The following is a 16,042-nucleotide window of genomic DNA, read 5'->3' as shown; positions in this document are numbered from 1 at the left end:
GAGGGAAGTTTGCCCCTCCCCCCACACCCCTTAGTCCTGCTGTAAAGAGGTAGCCCTCCCTTGGCCTCCAGAGGGTTCTGAGGGTCCAAGGCCCAGGGAGGGCGTGTGCATTGCACAGGACGGTTTTCTCTCCGCGCCGGGGGAGGGGTGCCCCCAGCCGGGCGGAGATCTGGGTGAGGTCTGTGGGGTGGTGGGTGGGCAGTGGGTCCAGAGAGGGTCGTCTGTCTCTCACAGCTCGTGCGTGGGTGGGAAGCTGAGTTGCCTGGGAGCAGCGGAGCACAGGAGCTCAGGTACGGCCTCTGGGCAGCGCCGCGAGGGAGGGGCTTCCGCGGGCCCCGGGCGGGGGGAGGGGCCCCTCCCAGCCCAGCCCCGCCTCCTCTGCAGGGTGCGCGGCCCCCATGGTGTACCTGGACTGTCGCAACGTCTCTGCCGGCGCGCCCGGGGCCGAGTGTCTCAGGAGCTGCCACACGCTCGACGTGGACTGTGTGAGTGGCCGGGAGGGCACGGCGAGGGCGCTGCCCGAGGGCGTCCCCGGGCACAGCGGGTGACCGGCACTGACCTGTGCCGGTCCACAGTTCAGCACTCACTGCGTGTCCGGCTGCGTCTGCCCCCCGGGGCTGGTGTCGGACGGGAGCGGAGGCTGCGTGGCGGAGGAGGACTGTCCTTGTCTGCACAACGAGGCCGCCTACAAGCCCGGGGAGACCATCAGGGTCGACTGTAACACCTGGTAGGTCGGGGCTACTCCGCGGGGGGCGGGGCAGGGCCGAGGTCTGACATTGCCCCCGCCCCCCCCGCCCCCCGCCCCCGGGAAAGCCCTGGGGTGTGCCCTTCGTCCTTGGAAGGTGCCCCAGGGGCCAGGCCTAGCCGTGGCCGGCCGGTCAGAGCCGACCCCAGGGGCTCCGGCCCCGCCGCACTCCAGGCGCCAAGGGCTTCAAGAAGCCCAGAGACAGGAGTGCCGCAGGCAGGCAGGTGGCAGGCGGCGACTGCCTGAGCTCGCCGCGTCACTTAACCCCTCCGGAGAGTGGGGCGGGGCGGCCCCCGTGACCTGGCCGTCGCCTGTCCTCGCCTCGCAGCACGTGCAGGAGCCGCAGGTGGGAATGCAGCAGCAAGGCCTGCCTGGGCACCTGCGTGGCCTACGGGGACGGCCACTTCATCACCTTCGATGGCGAGCGCTACAGCTTTGAAGGAAGTTGCGAGTACACGCTGGCGCAGGTACGCCTGGCCCCCTCTCTGCCCCCGCCTACCCGGCCTCCTAGCCCCGCCCCTCACCCCGGCCACGCCCCCACCCGTCCTCCTCGTCCCACCCTCCTCGCCCTCCCCCCTCTCGTCCCCGCCCCTCGCCCCGCCCTTCTCATCTCGGCCACGCCCACTCTCGTCCTCGCCCCGCCCTCCTCGTCCTCGCCCCGCCCTCCTCGTCCCACCCTCCTCGCCCCTCACCTCACCCTCCTCATCCTCGCCCCGCCCCCCTCGCCCCCCGCCCCGCCCTCTTCGTCCCGGCCACGCCCACCGTCCTCGTCCCACCCTCCTCGTCCTCGTCCCGCCCTCCTCGTCCCGGCCACGCCCCCTCTCGTCTTCTTCGTGCCAGCCCCCCCCCCCGCCCCGCCCTCCTCATCCCCGCCCCACCCCTGCTCCCGCCCTCCTACGCCCCTCACACCCTCCTCGTCCCCGTCCCCGCCTCTCGCCCCGTCAACCTCGCCCCACCCCCGCCTCCTCATCCCTGCCCATCGCCCCGTCCTCCTCCCCCCCCTCCCCTCCCGTCCTCTTCGTCCCCGTCCCCCGCCCCCTCGCCCGGCCTGCTCCCGCAGCCTGACCCCTCCCTGTCCCAGGACTACTGTGGGGGCAATGGCACCGGCACCACAAACGGGACTTTCCGCGTCGTCACCGAAAACGTCCCCTGTGGGACCACGGGTGTCACCTGCTCTAAGGCCATCAAGCTCTTCCTGGAGGTGAGAGCCCCCAGGAAACTTCTCCCTCCCTCTGCCCTCCAGCTGACAGTCCTGGGGCAACCTGAACAAATGACCACAGCCTGGACCCGAAACCAGAGAAATTCATTCTCTTGGTTGTGACGCCAGGACTCCACCATGCAGGTGTCCCAGGGCTGAGACCCACCCCCCCCAGCTCCTGGGCTCCACCGCCCCTCCCCCACCTGTCTGCCCCTCTCTTCTCCCACACGGAAACCTGTGGTTGGACTGAGGCTCGCCCTAAGTCCCAGATGAGCTCATCCGTCGCTGACACCTGCAAAGACCCTCCTTCCAAATAAGGTCACATTCACGGGTTTCAGGGGTCAGGATGTGGACACACCTTTTTGGGGGCCTGCGTTCAGCCCACCACATCAGGGTGCCCAGTTCCAGCAGAGGGAGGTCAGAGTTCACTGGGCAGAGAGGCGCACTGCTGGCGGGGGACGTCTCCCCCACAGGGTGGTGAGAGCATGAGCAGGGTCGCCTCACTCAGAGGCCAGCGAGTTGGGGTGGCCAGTCCTGCAGACTCCCTCTGGGACCCGTGCACCCCTGCTTACCGTGGCCCTGGCTTCCTATGCGGCCTCCCAGCCCAGTCGGCTTGGCCTCTCGCCTGGTGTTTGCTGACAGTCAGGAGCCCACCAGCCCTGTGCCGAGGGCCCCTGAGTACCTGTGGCCCCCGGGCTGGCCCCTCCGTCCCGGCTGCCACCACCTCCGTGTGCCCCTCTGCAGAACTATGAGCTGATCCTGCTTGAGGGCACCCACAAGGTGGTGCAGAGGGGGCCGGGCGGAGACCTGCCGTACAAGGTCCGGTACACGGGCGTCTACCTGACTGTCGAGACCCGCAGCGGCATGGTGGTGTCCTGGGACCGAAAGACCAGCGTGTTCATCCGACTACAGCAGGGCTACAAGGTGAGAGTGGGCGGGCTGGGGACCCCCTCTGGCAGGGACAGATCTGGCCCAGAAGGGACCGTCTGGCCGCTGACAATCCACGGAGGGCTGGGGCCAGTCCACTCACAATGCCAACTTCTGAAAAGGCAGGTGTTGAGACCCAAGGGACCGATTGACAGAGTCCTGGTTAGAAAGCCATTCTCTGCTCTCTGGTCCCCCCACGCCCACCGGGCCTGCTGCCCACCTGCCCACCTGTTCATCTGGCTGCCCACCTGCCCGCTTGCCATAGGACCCACTGTGCACCCCACCCGCCTGCAGGTTCCCAGGGCACTCCCTGGGGACACCAGGCGTCAGGCAGTCACCCCTGGGCTATGCGCCGCTCCCTCGGGCTGCCCCCTGCAGCCCCAACACCCATGCTGCCTACCCCCCCACCCCGCTCCGTGTGCAGGGCCGGGTCTGCGGGCTGTGCGGGAACTTTGACGACAACGCCGTCAATGACTTCACCACGCGGAGCCAGTCCGTGGTGGGCAACGCCCTGGAGTTTGGCAACAGCTGGAAATTCTCCCCGTCCTGCGCCGACGCCCCGGCCCCCAGGGACGCCTGCGCCGCCAACCCGCACCGCAAGTCCTGGGCCCAGAAGCAGTGCAGTGTCCTCAACAGCGCCACCTTCGCCGCCTGCCATTCTCAGGTGGGCCGTGCAAAGTGGGCGCTCTGGCCTCGGGGGCTGGAGGGTCGGGCTTCCTCCTTCCCTCCTGGTCAGGGCTGGGTCTGGCCTGGGCCTCTGAGCTCGGTCTTGATGTGGGTGCACACCAGGTGGGAGGTCCAAACGGTGTGCTCCAAGTCCTGCCCAGGGGTCCCGACCCGATCATCCCACAGCTTTCCTTGACCCCTCAGGCCCATTCCCCTAGAAGCTGGGTTGTGAGCCATACAGACCCCCGGTGTCACCTCCCTGTCCTACCCACATTCCCTGGCCTGCCGGGCTTCACCAGTACTGAGGACTGGGGTCAGCCTTGGAGACTCTTCCCCAAAGTCCTTCCTGTGACTTTAATGAGAACTCGAGTTCTCGTCACTCACGAGCACGGTCTCACGATCCAGGACGTGACGCGCAGGCCGCTTAGGAGGAAACGGTCTGGTGGCAAACGTGTCTTGGGTTCACTCTGGGCTCTGCTGCTCAAGGGAGGAGTGTGGTTGGGGGCCCGCCCCCTCACCCCGAGGAGACAGGCAGGGTCACGACACAGCTACGGGGAGGGCTGTCTGTGGTTGAGTGTGATGTGAGCAGAGGTGAGGGGTGAGGGGCACAGAGGGGCAGGCTGGCCGGGGCGCGGGTGAAGGTGCCCAGGTGGTGGGAGTCACGGGTCTCAGACCGCAGATGTGGGAAGCCAGGATCAGATGGTCCCTCTGCTGGGGTAGGGCTGGCGGTCCCCTGACTGGCTGTCGAGCAGACCAACCACCCTCTGTCCCAGGTCGACTCCACCAAGTATTACGAGGCCTGCGTGGGCGACACGTGTGCCTGTGACTCTGGGGGCGACTGTGAGTGCCTCTGCACGGCCGTGGCCGCCTACGCCCAGGCCTGCCGCGACGTGGGCGTGTGCGTGTCCTGGCGGACCCCGGACATCTGCCGTGAGTTCACGGGATGTGTCATCGGGGCAGGGCGGGCCCGTGGGCCCCCACCCCAGGGAGGGACACACTGCGCGGTTAAGGCTGGTCGCCCGCGGAGGGGGACGGCGGGTGTCGGAAAGGAACGTGAAATGGGGAGGGGTGTCACCGATGGACAACGGGAGAATGTTCCGGAACCCAGAGGGGTCAGTAGAGCCCTGCTCCCTGACCCTGCCCGCTTAGAACCTGGCCGGAGGGGAGCGTAGTGGGCAGCCGCTCCGGCCGGAGTCTCCCACCCTGACAGGCGGCACCCCCGAGGAGCCAGGGGACCCGCGGCTGCGTCTGGTCACGGGCATTTGGGGCCCACACACCCCGAGGCCCCATGCGGGAGGCACAGGGGAGGGACGGGGCTTGGTCGAAGGTCGGGGTGCAGGGGGAGCCCGGCCGGCCGCCGGGTGGCCCTGGAGGCCGTCGTTGCCAGGGCGGCGCCCCGCCTGGGGCCACTGGTGGCTCGCTCTGGCAGGAGCCGGCCCGCTGAGTCGGCCGCCTCACCCGCAGCCTTGTTCTGCGACTACTACAACCGCGAGGGCCAGTGCGAGTGGCACTACCAGCCGTGCGGCGCGCCCTGCATGAGGACCTGCCGGAACCCGAGCGGCCGCTGCCTGACCGACCTGCCGGGCCTGGAAGGTGAGGGCAGGGTCGTGCGTGGGTGGCGGGCTGGCCGCCCCGGGGCAGCAGCCACCACCTGGCCACGAGGGTGAGTCTCCTGCCCGCCCCGCCCCTGCCCAGGCTGCTACCCAAAGTGCCCGCCCAGCGAGCCGTTCTTCAACGAGGACCAGATGAAGTGCGTGGCCCAGTGCGGCTGCTACGATGAGGACGGGAACTACCACGACGTGGGCGCGAGGGTCCCCACGGCAGAGAACTGCCAGAGCTGGTGAGTGGGCGGGGGAGCCGGGGCGGGGGCTGCCGGCCCAGTGGGGCTGGCCCTCAGCTCTCTCCTCTCCCCTCCCTAGTGAATGCACGGCCGGCGGCCTCCAGTGCACGCACAGCCTCGAAGGTAAGGGTGAGGGGTGCCACGCGGGGCTAGGGACTGGGGGCTGGGGTCTCCAAGTCAGCCCTGCGCCTACCCTGTCTGCCAGCCTGCACCTGCACCTACGAGGGCAGGACCTACCATTTCGAGGACGTCATCTACAACACGACCGACGGGCTCGGTGCCTGTTTGATCGCCATCTGTGGAAACAATGGGACCATCATTCGGAGGGCTGTGGAATGTCCCGGAACCCCGTCCACGACACCCTTCACCTTCACCACCACTGTGACACCCCTCTCCACAACAGGTAAGCCTGGAGGACGCCCTGCCGGTCCTGCCTCCCTCTCCCAAACCCCGGAGTCTGGGCAACAGTCTGGGTGGTGAGGGAACACCAAGTGGCAGGTCAGTGCAGGCATCCTGGGCGTGAGGGACGGCCTGGGTCACCTCTCCTCCTGGGCACGGCTGGCGGGCATGCAGAGGAGGCTGATGAGTTTCCTGCCTCCCACCCACAGGCTCAGTCCCCACCTCCTCCACCGTGTGTGTGCGAGAAGTGTGCTATTGGTCCGGCTGGCATGACAGCAGCCATCCAGAGCCTGGCCTGGCAGGTGGAGACTTTGAGACGTTTGTGAACCTGAGGCAGAGGGGCCATGAGGTCTGCCCAGCCCCAGTGGCCATTGAGTGCCGGGCACAGAAATTCCCCCACATCCCGCTGCAGCTCCTGGGCCAGAAAGTGGAGTGTGACGTGGCCCGGGGGCTGACTTGCCTCAACGGTGAGCAGAGCCACCAGCTATGCTATAACTATGAGCTGCAAGTCCTCTGCTGTGACCACGTGCCCTGTGGCACCTCCCCTGGTGCCACCACCCAGCAGCCACTGGTCAGCTCCCTGTCTGGCCCCACCTTCCAGTCCACGGTGGCCTCCAGCCTCCAGTCCACGGGGGCCCCCACCGTCCAGTCCACGGGGGCCCCCACCGTCCAGTCCACGGGGGCTCCCACCGTCCAGTCCACGCGGGCCCCCACCGTCCAGTCCACGGCGGCCCCCACCGTCCAGTCCACGGCGGCCCCCACCGTCCAGTCCACGGGGGCCCCCACCGTCCAGTCCACGCGGGCCCCCACCGTCCAGTCCACGGCGGCCCCCACCCTCCAGTCCACGCTGGCCCCCACCGTCCAGTCCTCGTGGGCCCCCACCGTCCAGTCCACGGAGGCCACAACCACGACAGGGACCCGGACACTAAGCAGCTCCTCGGCCTCGGCCACCACCGCCTGTCAGCCCCGGTGTCGGTGGACAGAGTGGTTCGATGAGGACTACCCCAAGTCCGAGGAGGCCGGGGGGGACGTTGAGTCGTATGACAAGATCAGGAGGGCGGGAGGGGCCGTGTGCAAGCAGCCGGAGGACATCGAGTGCCAGGCCGAGATCTTCCCCGGCAGGAGCCCCGCGGAGCTGGGCCAGCACGTGCACTGCGACCCCAGCTTCGGCCTGGTGTGCAGGAACGAGGAGCAGGCGGGCCTGTTCAAGATGTGCTACAACTACAGGATCCGTGTGCTCTGCTGCAGCCGCGACCACTGCGCAGGGCCCACCGCCACCGCCGCCACCACCGCCGGGCCGTGGACTCGGACGAGCCCGCAGGGGACCCCGTGGCGCCCCTCGACGGGACCCACCCCGGTGTCAGGGACGACACCCATCCACGTGGCTCCCACCGTCACCAGAGCAGCGGGCGCAACCGGCACCGGCGCCGTCAGCCCACCGTCCACAGAGACGACCACGCCAACGACAAAGACGTCGCCGGGAATCCCGGGCACCGGGCCTACCACCGGCCAGGGCACGACCGGCTGTCAGCCCCAGTGCGAGTGGACAGACTGGTTTGACGTGGACTTCCCGACCTCAGGGGTGGAGGGCGGGGACATGGAGACCTTCGACAACATCAGGGCCGCCGGGGGCAAGCTGTGCCGGGAGCCCAAGGACGTACAGTGCCGGGCAGAGAGCTACCCCGAGGTCAGCATCGACCAGATCGGGCAGGTGATCAGCTGCAGCCTGCAGACAGGGCTGGTCTGTAGGAACGCGGACCAGAAGGGCCAGTTCAACATGTGCTTCAACTATAACGTCCGGGCGCTCTGCTGCCAGCCCTCCCCCCACTGCCCCACCTCCGCGGCCCCCAGCACCAGCAGCACTGCCGCTGGGGCTGTGACGTCACCGGGACCAGGGGCCTCCACCAGAGCAGTGACCCGGTCCCAGGCCTTTTCCCCCAGGAACACCGCGATGGTCACTGTCCCCACCTCCCAGACAGGTCCCTCCTCCCCCGGGACCACCCAGACCCTTCCTCCTTTGTCTGGGACGACCCAGATCCTTCCTTCTTCCCCCAGGACCACCCAGACCCCTCCTTCTTCTGGAACCACCTGGAGGGTCACTGTCCCCACCTCCCAGACAGTTCCTTCCTCCCCCTGGACCACCCAGACCCTTCCCCCTTCCTCTGGGATCACCTGGAGGGTCACTGTCCCCACCTCCCAGACAGGTCCCTCCTCCCCCGGGACCACCCAGACCCTTGCTCCTTTGTCTGGGACCACCCAGATCCTTCCTTATTCCCCCAGGACCACCCAGACCCTTTCCCCTTCTTCTGGGACCACCTGGAGGGCCACTGCCCCCACCTCCCAGCCAGGTCCCTCCTCCCCCCAAACCACCCAGAGACTCTCTGTGGCCACCGGCCAGACGCTTCCTCCCTCTGCCAGGATCACAGAGAGGGTCTCCAGCCCCAGCCCCTCTCTCTCTCCGGGCATCCCCACGACGACCAGCAAGCCCACCTCAGTCCACGTACCCACCACGGTCCCTGTGGTGACCTCCAGTGGGCAGACCACCCCCTGGTCCCGGCCCAGCAGGCCCACCTCCAGGACCACGCCGCTCTCCACAGCCCCACAGTCCGGCTCCACCAGGCACACGCTGGCCCCCACATCCTCCCCGGGCTGCAGGCCACGGTGCGCGTGGACAGACTGGTTCGACGAGGACTACCCCATACCGGGCCCCAACGGCGGGGACTTCGAGACCTTCGCGGTCTGGCGCTTGGCCGGGCACGTCTTCTGTGACCGGCCCCGGGACATCGAGTGCCGATCAGAGAAGGTGCCCGACGCGCCCCTGGAGGAGGTGGGGCAGGTGGTCCAGTGCAACGTGAGCTTTGGGCTGGTGTGTCGCAACCGCGAGCAGCCGGGGCCCCTGCCCTACTGTCACAACTTCCACGCGCGACTGCTCTGCTGTGAGGACTACAGCCACTGCGCCACCACCCCCGCCACCACTGCGGCCCTGTCCCTGGAGACCTCCCTGTCCCCGGAGACCTCCCGTACCTCGGCGATGCCCACCACCACGCCCACCACTGTCTCCCGCTCCCCGCCCAGCACCCGGGTCAGTGCGTCCCCGACGTGGCGCACCGAGACCTCGTCCGGCCTCCCCGGCACCGTGCCCAGCACCGCCGGGGCCACCTCCAGCACCAGGACCTCCCTACCGCCCCCCACGACCGAGGCCACCAGCTCCCCGCCGAGCACCGCCCCGGGCTCCTCCACAGTCGCCTCCACGGCCACGTCACCAGCAGTCGGGTCCACGGCCTGTGAGCCTCGCTGTGCCTGGACGGATTGGCTAGACGAGAGCTATCCGGTGCCAGGGGCCTCTGGTGGGGACTTTGAGACGTATGCCAACATCCGGGCGGCCGGCAAAGCCATCTGCAAGCGGCCCCTGGACCTGGAGTGTCGGGCCGAGCTGCTGCCCGACGTGCCCCTGCAGGAGCTGGGCCAGGTGGTGCAGTGCAGGCTGGGCAAGGGTCTGGTGTGCCACAATCGTGACCAGGTTGGCCGGTTCAAGATGTGCCTCAACTACCACATCCGCGTGCTCTGCTGTGATGACTACAGCCACTGTCCCAGCACCCTGGCCACCACTACGATGACCCCCCGGGCCACCAGCCCGGGTCCGACCCCCACACTGGCTGCCAGTACCACCGTCTGGTCCCCAACGACCCCCAGTCTTACAGCGCCCAGCACGGGCCACACCGCAGCCACCTCCCCGTGCCAGCCCGCCTGCCGCTGGACGGGCTGGCTGGACAGTGACCAGCCCCTGCCCGGCCGCTTCGGGGGCGACATTGAGACCTACTACCACATCCAGGACACGGGCGGCCAGCTCTGCGCGGATCCCGAGGCCATCGAGTGCCAGGCCGTCCTCTTCCCGGACGTGCCCTTGGAGCAGCTGGGCCAGGTGCTACGATGTGACGTCAACTACGGACTCATCTGCAGGAACAACCGGCAGAGAGGAGGCCAGACTTGCCTCAACTACCACATCCGCGTGCTCTGCTGTGACGACTACAGCCACTGTGCCAGCTCTGCGGTCCCTGAGCCCACCAGCAGCAGCAGCAGCAGCACAGGACAAAGGTCATCGCAGGTTCCTGGGCCACAGACGATGGCCACGCACCCCTCCTCCCCTGCCACCACCCGGAGGGTCACTGTCCCCACCACCCAGACCGTTCCTTCTTCCTCTGCGACCACCCAGACCCTTCCTTCTTCCCCTGGGACCACCCAGACCCGTTTTACTTCCCCTGGGACCATCCAGACCCTTTCTTCTTCCTCTAGGACCACCCAGACCCTTTTGACCTCCCCTGGGACCACCCAGACCCTTCCTTCTTCCCCTGGGACCACCCAGACCCGTTTTACTTCCCCTGGGACCATCCAGACCCTTTCTTCTTCCTCTAGGACCACCCAGACCCTTTTGACCTCCCCTGGGACCACCCAGACCCTTCCTTCTTCCCCTGGGACCACCCAGACCCTTTTTACTTCCCCTGGGACCACCCAGACCCTTTCTTCTTCCTCTGGGACCACCCAGACCCTTCCTTCTTCCTCTAGGACCACCCAGACCCTTTTGACCTCCCCTGGGACCACCCAGACCCTTTCTTCTTCCTCTGGGACCACCCAGACCCTTCCTTCTTCCCCTGGGACCACCCAGACCCTTTTGACCTCCCCTGGGACCACCCAGACCCTTCCTTCTTCCCCTGGGACCACCCAGACCCTTTTTACCTCCCCTGGGACCACCCAGACCCTTCCTTCTTCCTCTGGGACCACCAAAACCCTTCCTCCTTCCTCTGGGACCACCCAGACCCCTCCTCCTTCCTCTGGGACCACCCAGACCCTTTTTACTTCCCCTGGGACCACCCAGAGCCTTTCTGTTTCCTCTGGGACCACCCAGATCCTTCCTTCCTCCCAAAGGACCACCCAGAGGGTCTCTTTCCCCACCTCCCAGCCAGGTCCCTCCTCCCCTCGGACCACCCAGACCCTTCCTCCTTTGTCTGGGACGACCCAGATCCTTCCTTCTTCCTCCAGGACCACCCAGACCCCTCCTTCTTCTGGAACCACCTGGAGGGTCACTGTCCCCACATCCCAGACAGTTCCTTCCTCCCCCTGGACCACCCAGACCCTTCCCCCTTCCTCTGGGATCACCCAGAGGGTCACTGTCCCCACCTCCCAGCCAGGTCCCTCCTCCCCCCAGACCACCCAGAGACTCTCTGTGGCCACCGGCCAGACGCTTCCTCCCTCTGCTAGGATCACAGAGAGGATCTCCAGCCCCAGCCCCTCCTCCTCTCTGGGCATCCCCACGACGACCAGCAAGCCCACCTCAGTCCACGCACCCACCACGGTCCCTGTGGTGACCTCCAGTGGGCAGACCACCCCCTGGTCCCGGCCCAGCAGGCCCACCTCCAGGACCACGCCGCTCTCCACAGCCCCACAGTCCGGCTCCACCAGGCACACGCTGGCCCCCACATCCTCCCCGGGCTGCAGGCCACGGTGCGCGTGGACAGACTGGTTCGACGAGGACTACCCCATACCGGGCCCCGACGGCGGGGACTTCGAGACCTTCGCGGTCTGGCGCTTGGCCGGGCACGTCTTCTGTGACCGGCCCCGGGACATCGAGTGCCGATCAGAGAAGGTGCCCGACGCGCCCCTGGAGGAGGTGGGGCAGGTGGTCCAGTGCAACGTGAGCTTTGGGCTGGTGTGTCGCAACCGCGAGCAGCCGGGGCCCCTGCCCTACTGCCACAACTTCCACGCGCGACTGCTCTGCTGTGAGGACTACAGCCACTGCGCCACCACCCCCGCCACCACTGCGGCCCTGTCCCTGGAGACCTCCCTGTCCCCGGAGACCTCCCGTACCTCGGCGATGCCCACCACCACGCCCACCACTGTCTCCCGCTCCCCGCCCAGCACCCGGGTCAGTGCGTCCCCGACGTGGCGCACCGAGACCTCGTCCGGCCTCCCCGGCACCGTGCCCAGCACCGCCGGGGCCACCTCCAGCACCAGGACCTCCCTACCGCCCCCCACGACCGAGGCCACCAGCTCCCCGCCGAGCACCGCCCCGGGCTCCTCCACAGTCGCCTCCACGGCCACGTCACCAGCAGTCGGGTCCACGGCCTGTGAGCCTCGCTGTGCCTGGACGGATTGGCTAGACGAGAGCTATCCGGTGCCAGGGGCCTCTGGTGGGGACTTTGAGACGTATGCCAACATCCGGGCGGCCGGCAAAGCCATCTGCAAGCGGCCCCTGGACCTGGAGTGTCGGGCCGAGCTGCTGCCCGACGTGCCCCTGCAGGAGCTGGGCCAGGTGGTGCAGTGCAGGCTGGGCAAGGGTCTGGTGTGCCACAATCGTGACCAGGTTGGCCGGTTCAAGATGTGCCTCAACTACCACATCCGCGTGCTCTGCTGTGATGACTACAGCCACTGTCCCAGCACCCTGGCCACCACTACGATGACCCCCCGGGCCACCAGCCCGGGTCCGACCCCCACACTGGCTGCCAGTACCACCGTCTGGTCCCCAACGACCCCCAGTCTTACAGCGCCCAGCACGGGCCACACCGCGGCCACCTCCCCGTGCCAGCCCGCCTGCCGCTGGACGGGCTGGCTGGACAGTGACCAGCCCCTGCCCGGCCGCTTCGGGGGCGACATTGAGACCTACTACCACATCCAGGACACGGGCGGCCAGCTCTGCGCGGATCCCGAGGCCATCGAGTGCCAGGCCGTCCTCTTCCCGGACGTGCCCTTGGAGCAGCTGGGCCAGGTGCTACGATGTGACGTCAACTACGGACTCATCTGCAGGAACAACCGGCAGAGAGGAGGCCAGACTTGCCTCAACTACCACATCCGCGTGCTCTGCTGTGACGACTACAGCCACTGTGCCAGCTCTGCGGTCCCTGAGCCCACCAGCAGCAGCAGCAGCAGCACAGGACAAAGGTCATCGCAGGTTCCTGGGCCACAGACGATGGCCACGCACCCCTCCTCCCCTGCCACCACCCGGAGGGTCACTGTCCCCACCACCCAGACCGTTCCTTCTTCCTCTGCGACCACCCAGACCCTTCCTTCTTCCCCTGGGACCACCCAGACCCGTTTTACTTCCCCTGGGACCATCCAGACCCTTTCTTCTTCCTCTAGGACCACCCAGACCCTTTTGACCTCCCCTGGGACCACCCAGACCCTTCCTTCTTCCCCTGGGACCACCCAGACCCTTTTTACTTCCCCTGGGACCACCCAGACCCTTTCTTCTTCCTCTGGGACCACCCAGACCCTTCCTTCTTCCTCTAGGACCACCCAGACCCTTTTGACCTCCCCTGGGACCACCCAGACCCTTTCTTCTTCCTCTGGGACCACCCAGACCCTTCCTTCTTCCCCTGGGACCACCCAGACCCTTTTGACCTCCCCTGGGACCACCCAGACCCTTCCTTCTTCCCCTGGGACCACCCAGACCCTTTTTACCTCCCCTGGGACCACCCAGACCCTTCCTTCTTCCTCTGGGACCACCAAAACCCTTCCTCCTTCCTCTGGGACCACCCAGACCCCTCCTCCTTCCTCTGGGACCACCCAGACCCTTTTTACTTCCCCTGGGACCACCCAGAGCCTTTCTGTTTCCTCTGGGACCACCCAGATCCTTCCTTCCTCCCAAAGGACCACCCAGAGGGTCTCTTTCCCCACCTCCCAGCCAGGTCCCTCCTCCCCTCGGACCACCCAGACCCTTCCTCCTTTGTCTGGGACGACCCAGATCCTTCCTTCTTCCTCCAGGACCACCCAGACCCCTCCTTCTTCTGGAACCACCTGGAGGGTCACTGTCCCCACATCCCAGACAGTTCCTTCCTCCCCCTGGACCACCCAGACCCTTCCCCCTTCCTCTGGGATCACCCAGAGGGTCACTGTCCCCACCTCCCAGCCAGGTCCCTCCTCCCCCCAGACCACCCAGAGACTCTCTGTGGCCACCGGCCAGACGCTTCCTCCCTCTGCTAGGATCACAGAGAGGATCTCCAGCCCCAGCCCCTCCTCCTCTCTGGGCATCCCCACGACGACCAGCAAGCCCACCTCAGTCCACGCACCCACCACGGTCCCTGTGGTGACCTCCAGTGGGCAGACCACCCCCTGGTCCCGGCCCAGCAGGCCCACCTCCAGGACCACGCCGCTCTCCACAGCCCCACAGTCCGGCTCCACCAGGCACACGCTGGCCCCCACATCCTCCCCGGGCTGCAGGCCACGGTGCGCGTGGACAGACTGGTTCGACGAGGACTACCCCATACCGGGCCCCGACGGCGGGGACTTCGAGACCTTCGCGGTCTGGCGCTTGGCCGGGCACGTCTTCTGTGACCGGCCCCGGGACATCGAGTGCCGATCAGAGAAGGTGCCCGACGCGCCCCTGGAGGAGGTGGGGCAGGTGGTCCAGTGCAACGTGAGCTTTGGGCTGGTGTGTCGCAACCGCGAGCAGCCGGGGCCCCTGCCCTACTGCCACAACTTCCACGCGCGACTGCTCTGCTGTGAGGACTACAGCCACTGCGCCACCACCCCCGCCACCACTGCGGCCCTGTCCCTGGAGACCTCCCTGTCCCCGGAGACCTCCCGTACCTCGGCGATGCCCACCACCACGCCCACCACTGTCTCCCGCTCCCCGCCCAGCACCCGGGTCAGTGCGTCCCCGACGTGGCGCACCGAGACCTCGTCCGGCCTCCCCGGCACCGTGCCCAGCACCGCCGGGGCCACCTCCAGCACCAGGACCTCCCTACCGCCCCCCACGACCGAGGCCACCAGCTCCCCGCCGAGCACCGCCCCGGGCTCCTCCACAGTCGCCTCCACGGCCACGTCACCAGCAGTCGGGTCCACGGCCTGTGAGCCTCGCTGTGCCTGGACGGATTGGCTAGACGAGAGCTATCCGGTGCCAGGGGCCTCTGGTGGGGACTTTGAGACGTATGCCAACATCCGGGCGGCCGGCAAAGCCATCTGCAAGCGGCCCCTGGACCTGGAGTGTCGGGCCGAGCTGCTGCCCGACGTGCCCCTGCAGGAGCTGGGCCAGGTGGTGCAGTGCAGGCTGGGCAAGGGTCTGGTGTGCCACAATCGTGACCAGGTTGGCCGGTTCAAGATGTGCCTCAACTACCACATCCGCGTGCTCTGCTGTGATGACTACAGCCACTGTCCCAGCACCCTGGCCACCACTACGATGACCCCCCGGGCCACCAGCCCGGGTCCGACCCCCACACTGGCTGCCAGTACCACCGTCTGGTCCCCAACGACCCCCAGTCTTACAGCGCCCAGCACGGGCCACACCGCGGCCACCTCCCCGTGCCAGCCCGCCTGCCGCTGGACGGGCTGGCTGGACAGTGACCAGCCCCTGCCCGGCCGCTTCGGGGGCGACATTGAGACCTACTACCACATCCAGGACACGGGCGGCCAGCTCTGCGCGGATCCCGAGGCCATCGAGTGCCAGGCCGTCCTCTTCCCGGACGTGCCCTTGGAGCAGCTGGGCCAGGTGCTACGATGTGACGTCAACTACGGACTCATCTGCAGGAACAACCGGCAGAGAGGAGGCCAGACTTGCCTCAACTACCACATCCGCGTGCTCTGCTGTGACGACTACAGCCACTGTGCCAGCTCTGCGGTCCCTGAGCCCACCAGCAGCAGCAGCAGCAGCACAGGACAAAGGTCATCGCAGGTTCCTGGGCCACAGACGATGGCCACGCACCCCTCCTCCCCTGCCACCACCCGGAGGGTCACTGTCCCCACCACCCAGACCGTTCCTTCTTCCTCTGGGACCACCCAGACCCTTCCTTCTTCCTCTAGGACCACCCAGACCCTTTTGACCTCCCCTGGGACCACCCAGACCCTTTCTTCTTCCTCTGGGACCACCCAGACCCTTCTTTCTTCCCCTGGGACCACCCAGACCCTTTTTACCTCCCCTGGGACCACCCAGACCCTTCCTTCTTCCTCTGGGACCACCAAAACCCTTCCTCCTTCCTCTGGGACCACCCAGACCCCTCCTCCTTCCTCTGGGACCACCCAGACCCTTTTTACTTCCCCTGGGACCACCCAGAGCCTTTCTGTTTCCTCTGGGACCACCCAGATCATTCCTTCCTCCCAAAGGACCACCCAGAGGGTCTCTTTCCCCACCTCCCAGCCAGGTCCCTCCTCCCCTCGGACCACCCAGACCATTTCTTCTTCTTCTGGGACCACCCAGACCCTTCCTTCTTCCCCTGGGACCACCCAGACCCTTTTTACCTCCCCTGGGACCATCCAGACCCTTCCTTCTTCCCCTGTGACC

The 16,042-nt window shown here is 67.3% G+C and overlaps 1 protein-coding gene across 1 annotated transcript in view; it reads left to right on the top strand.

Moving 5' to 3' along the window:
- Window positions 1–16,042, top strand: part of MUC5B (mucin 5B, oligomeric mucus/gel-forming) — a 35,514-nt gene that overhangs the window by 10,095 nt on the left and 9,377 nt on the right. Inside the window, exons 19-32 of the mRNA XM_043582339.1 lie at window positions 235–290; window positions 385–485; window positions 576–727; window positions 1,074–1,212; window positions 1,827–1,946; window positions 2,688–2,867; window positions 3,295–3,534; window positions 4,310–4,466; window positions 5,001–5,129; window positions 5,232–5,376; window positions 5,456–5,499; window positions 5,582–5,803; window positions 5,991–6,471; window positions 6,709–15,552. Coding sequence (XP_043438274.1) covers window positions 235–290; window positions 385–485; window positions 576–727; window positions 1,074–1,212; window positions 1,827–1,946; window positions 2,688–2,867; window positions 3,295–3,534; window positions 4,310–4,466; window positions 5,001–5,129; window positions 5,232–5,376; window positions 5,456–5,499; window positions 5,582–5,803; window positions 5,991–6,471; window positions 6,709–15,552 — 11,010 coding nt within the window. The remainder of the gene's footprint in view (window positions 1–234; window positions 291–384; window positions 486–575; window positions 728–1,073; window positions 1,213–1,826; window positions 1,947–2,687; window positions 2,868–3,294; window positions 3,535–4,309; window positions 4,467–5,000; window positions 5,130–5,231; window positions 5,377–5,455; window positions 5,500–5,581; window positions 5,804–5,990; window positions 6,472–6,708; window positions 15,553–16,042) is intronic.

The sequence above is a fragment of the Prionailurus bengalensis genome, chromosome D1, assembly GCF_016509475.1.
Source record: "Prionailurus bengalensis isolate Pbe53 chromosome D1, Fcat_Pben_1.1_paternal_pri, whole genome shotgun sequence".
NCBI classification, from domain to species: domain Eukaryota; kingdom Metazoa; phylum Chordata; class Mammalia; order Carnivora; family Felidae; genus Prionailurus; species Prionailurus bengalensis.
This window is presented reverse-complemented; position numbering and strand designations above follow the sequence as displayed.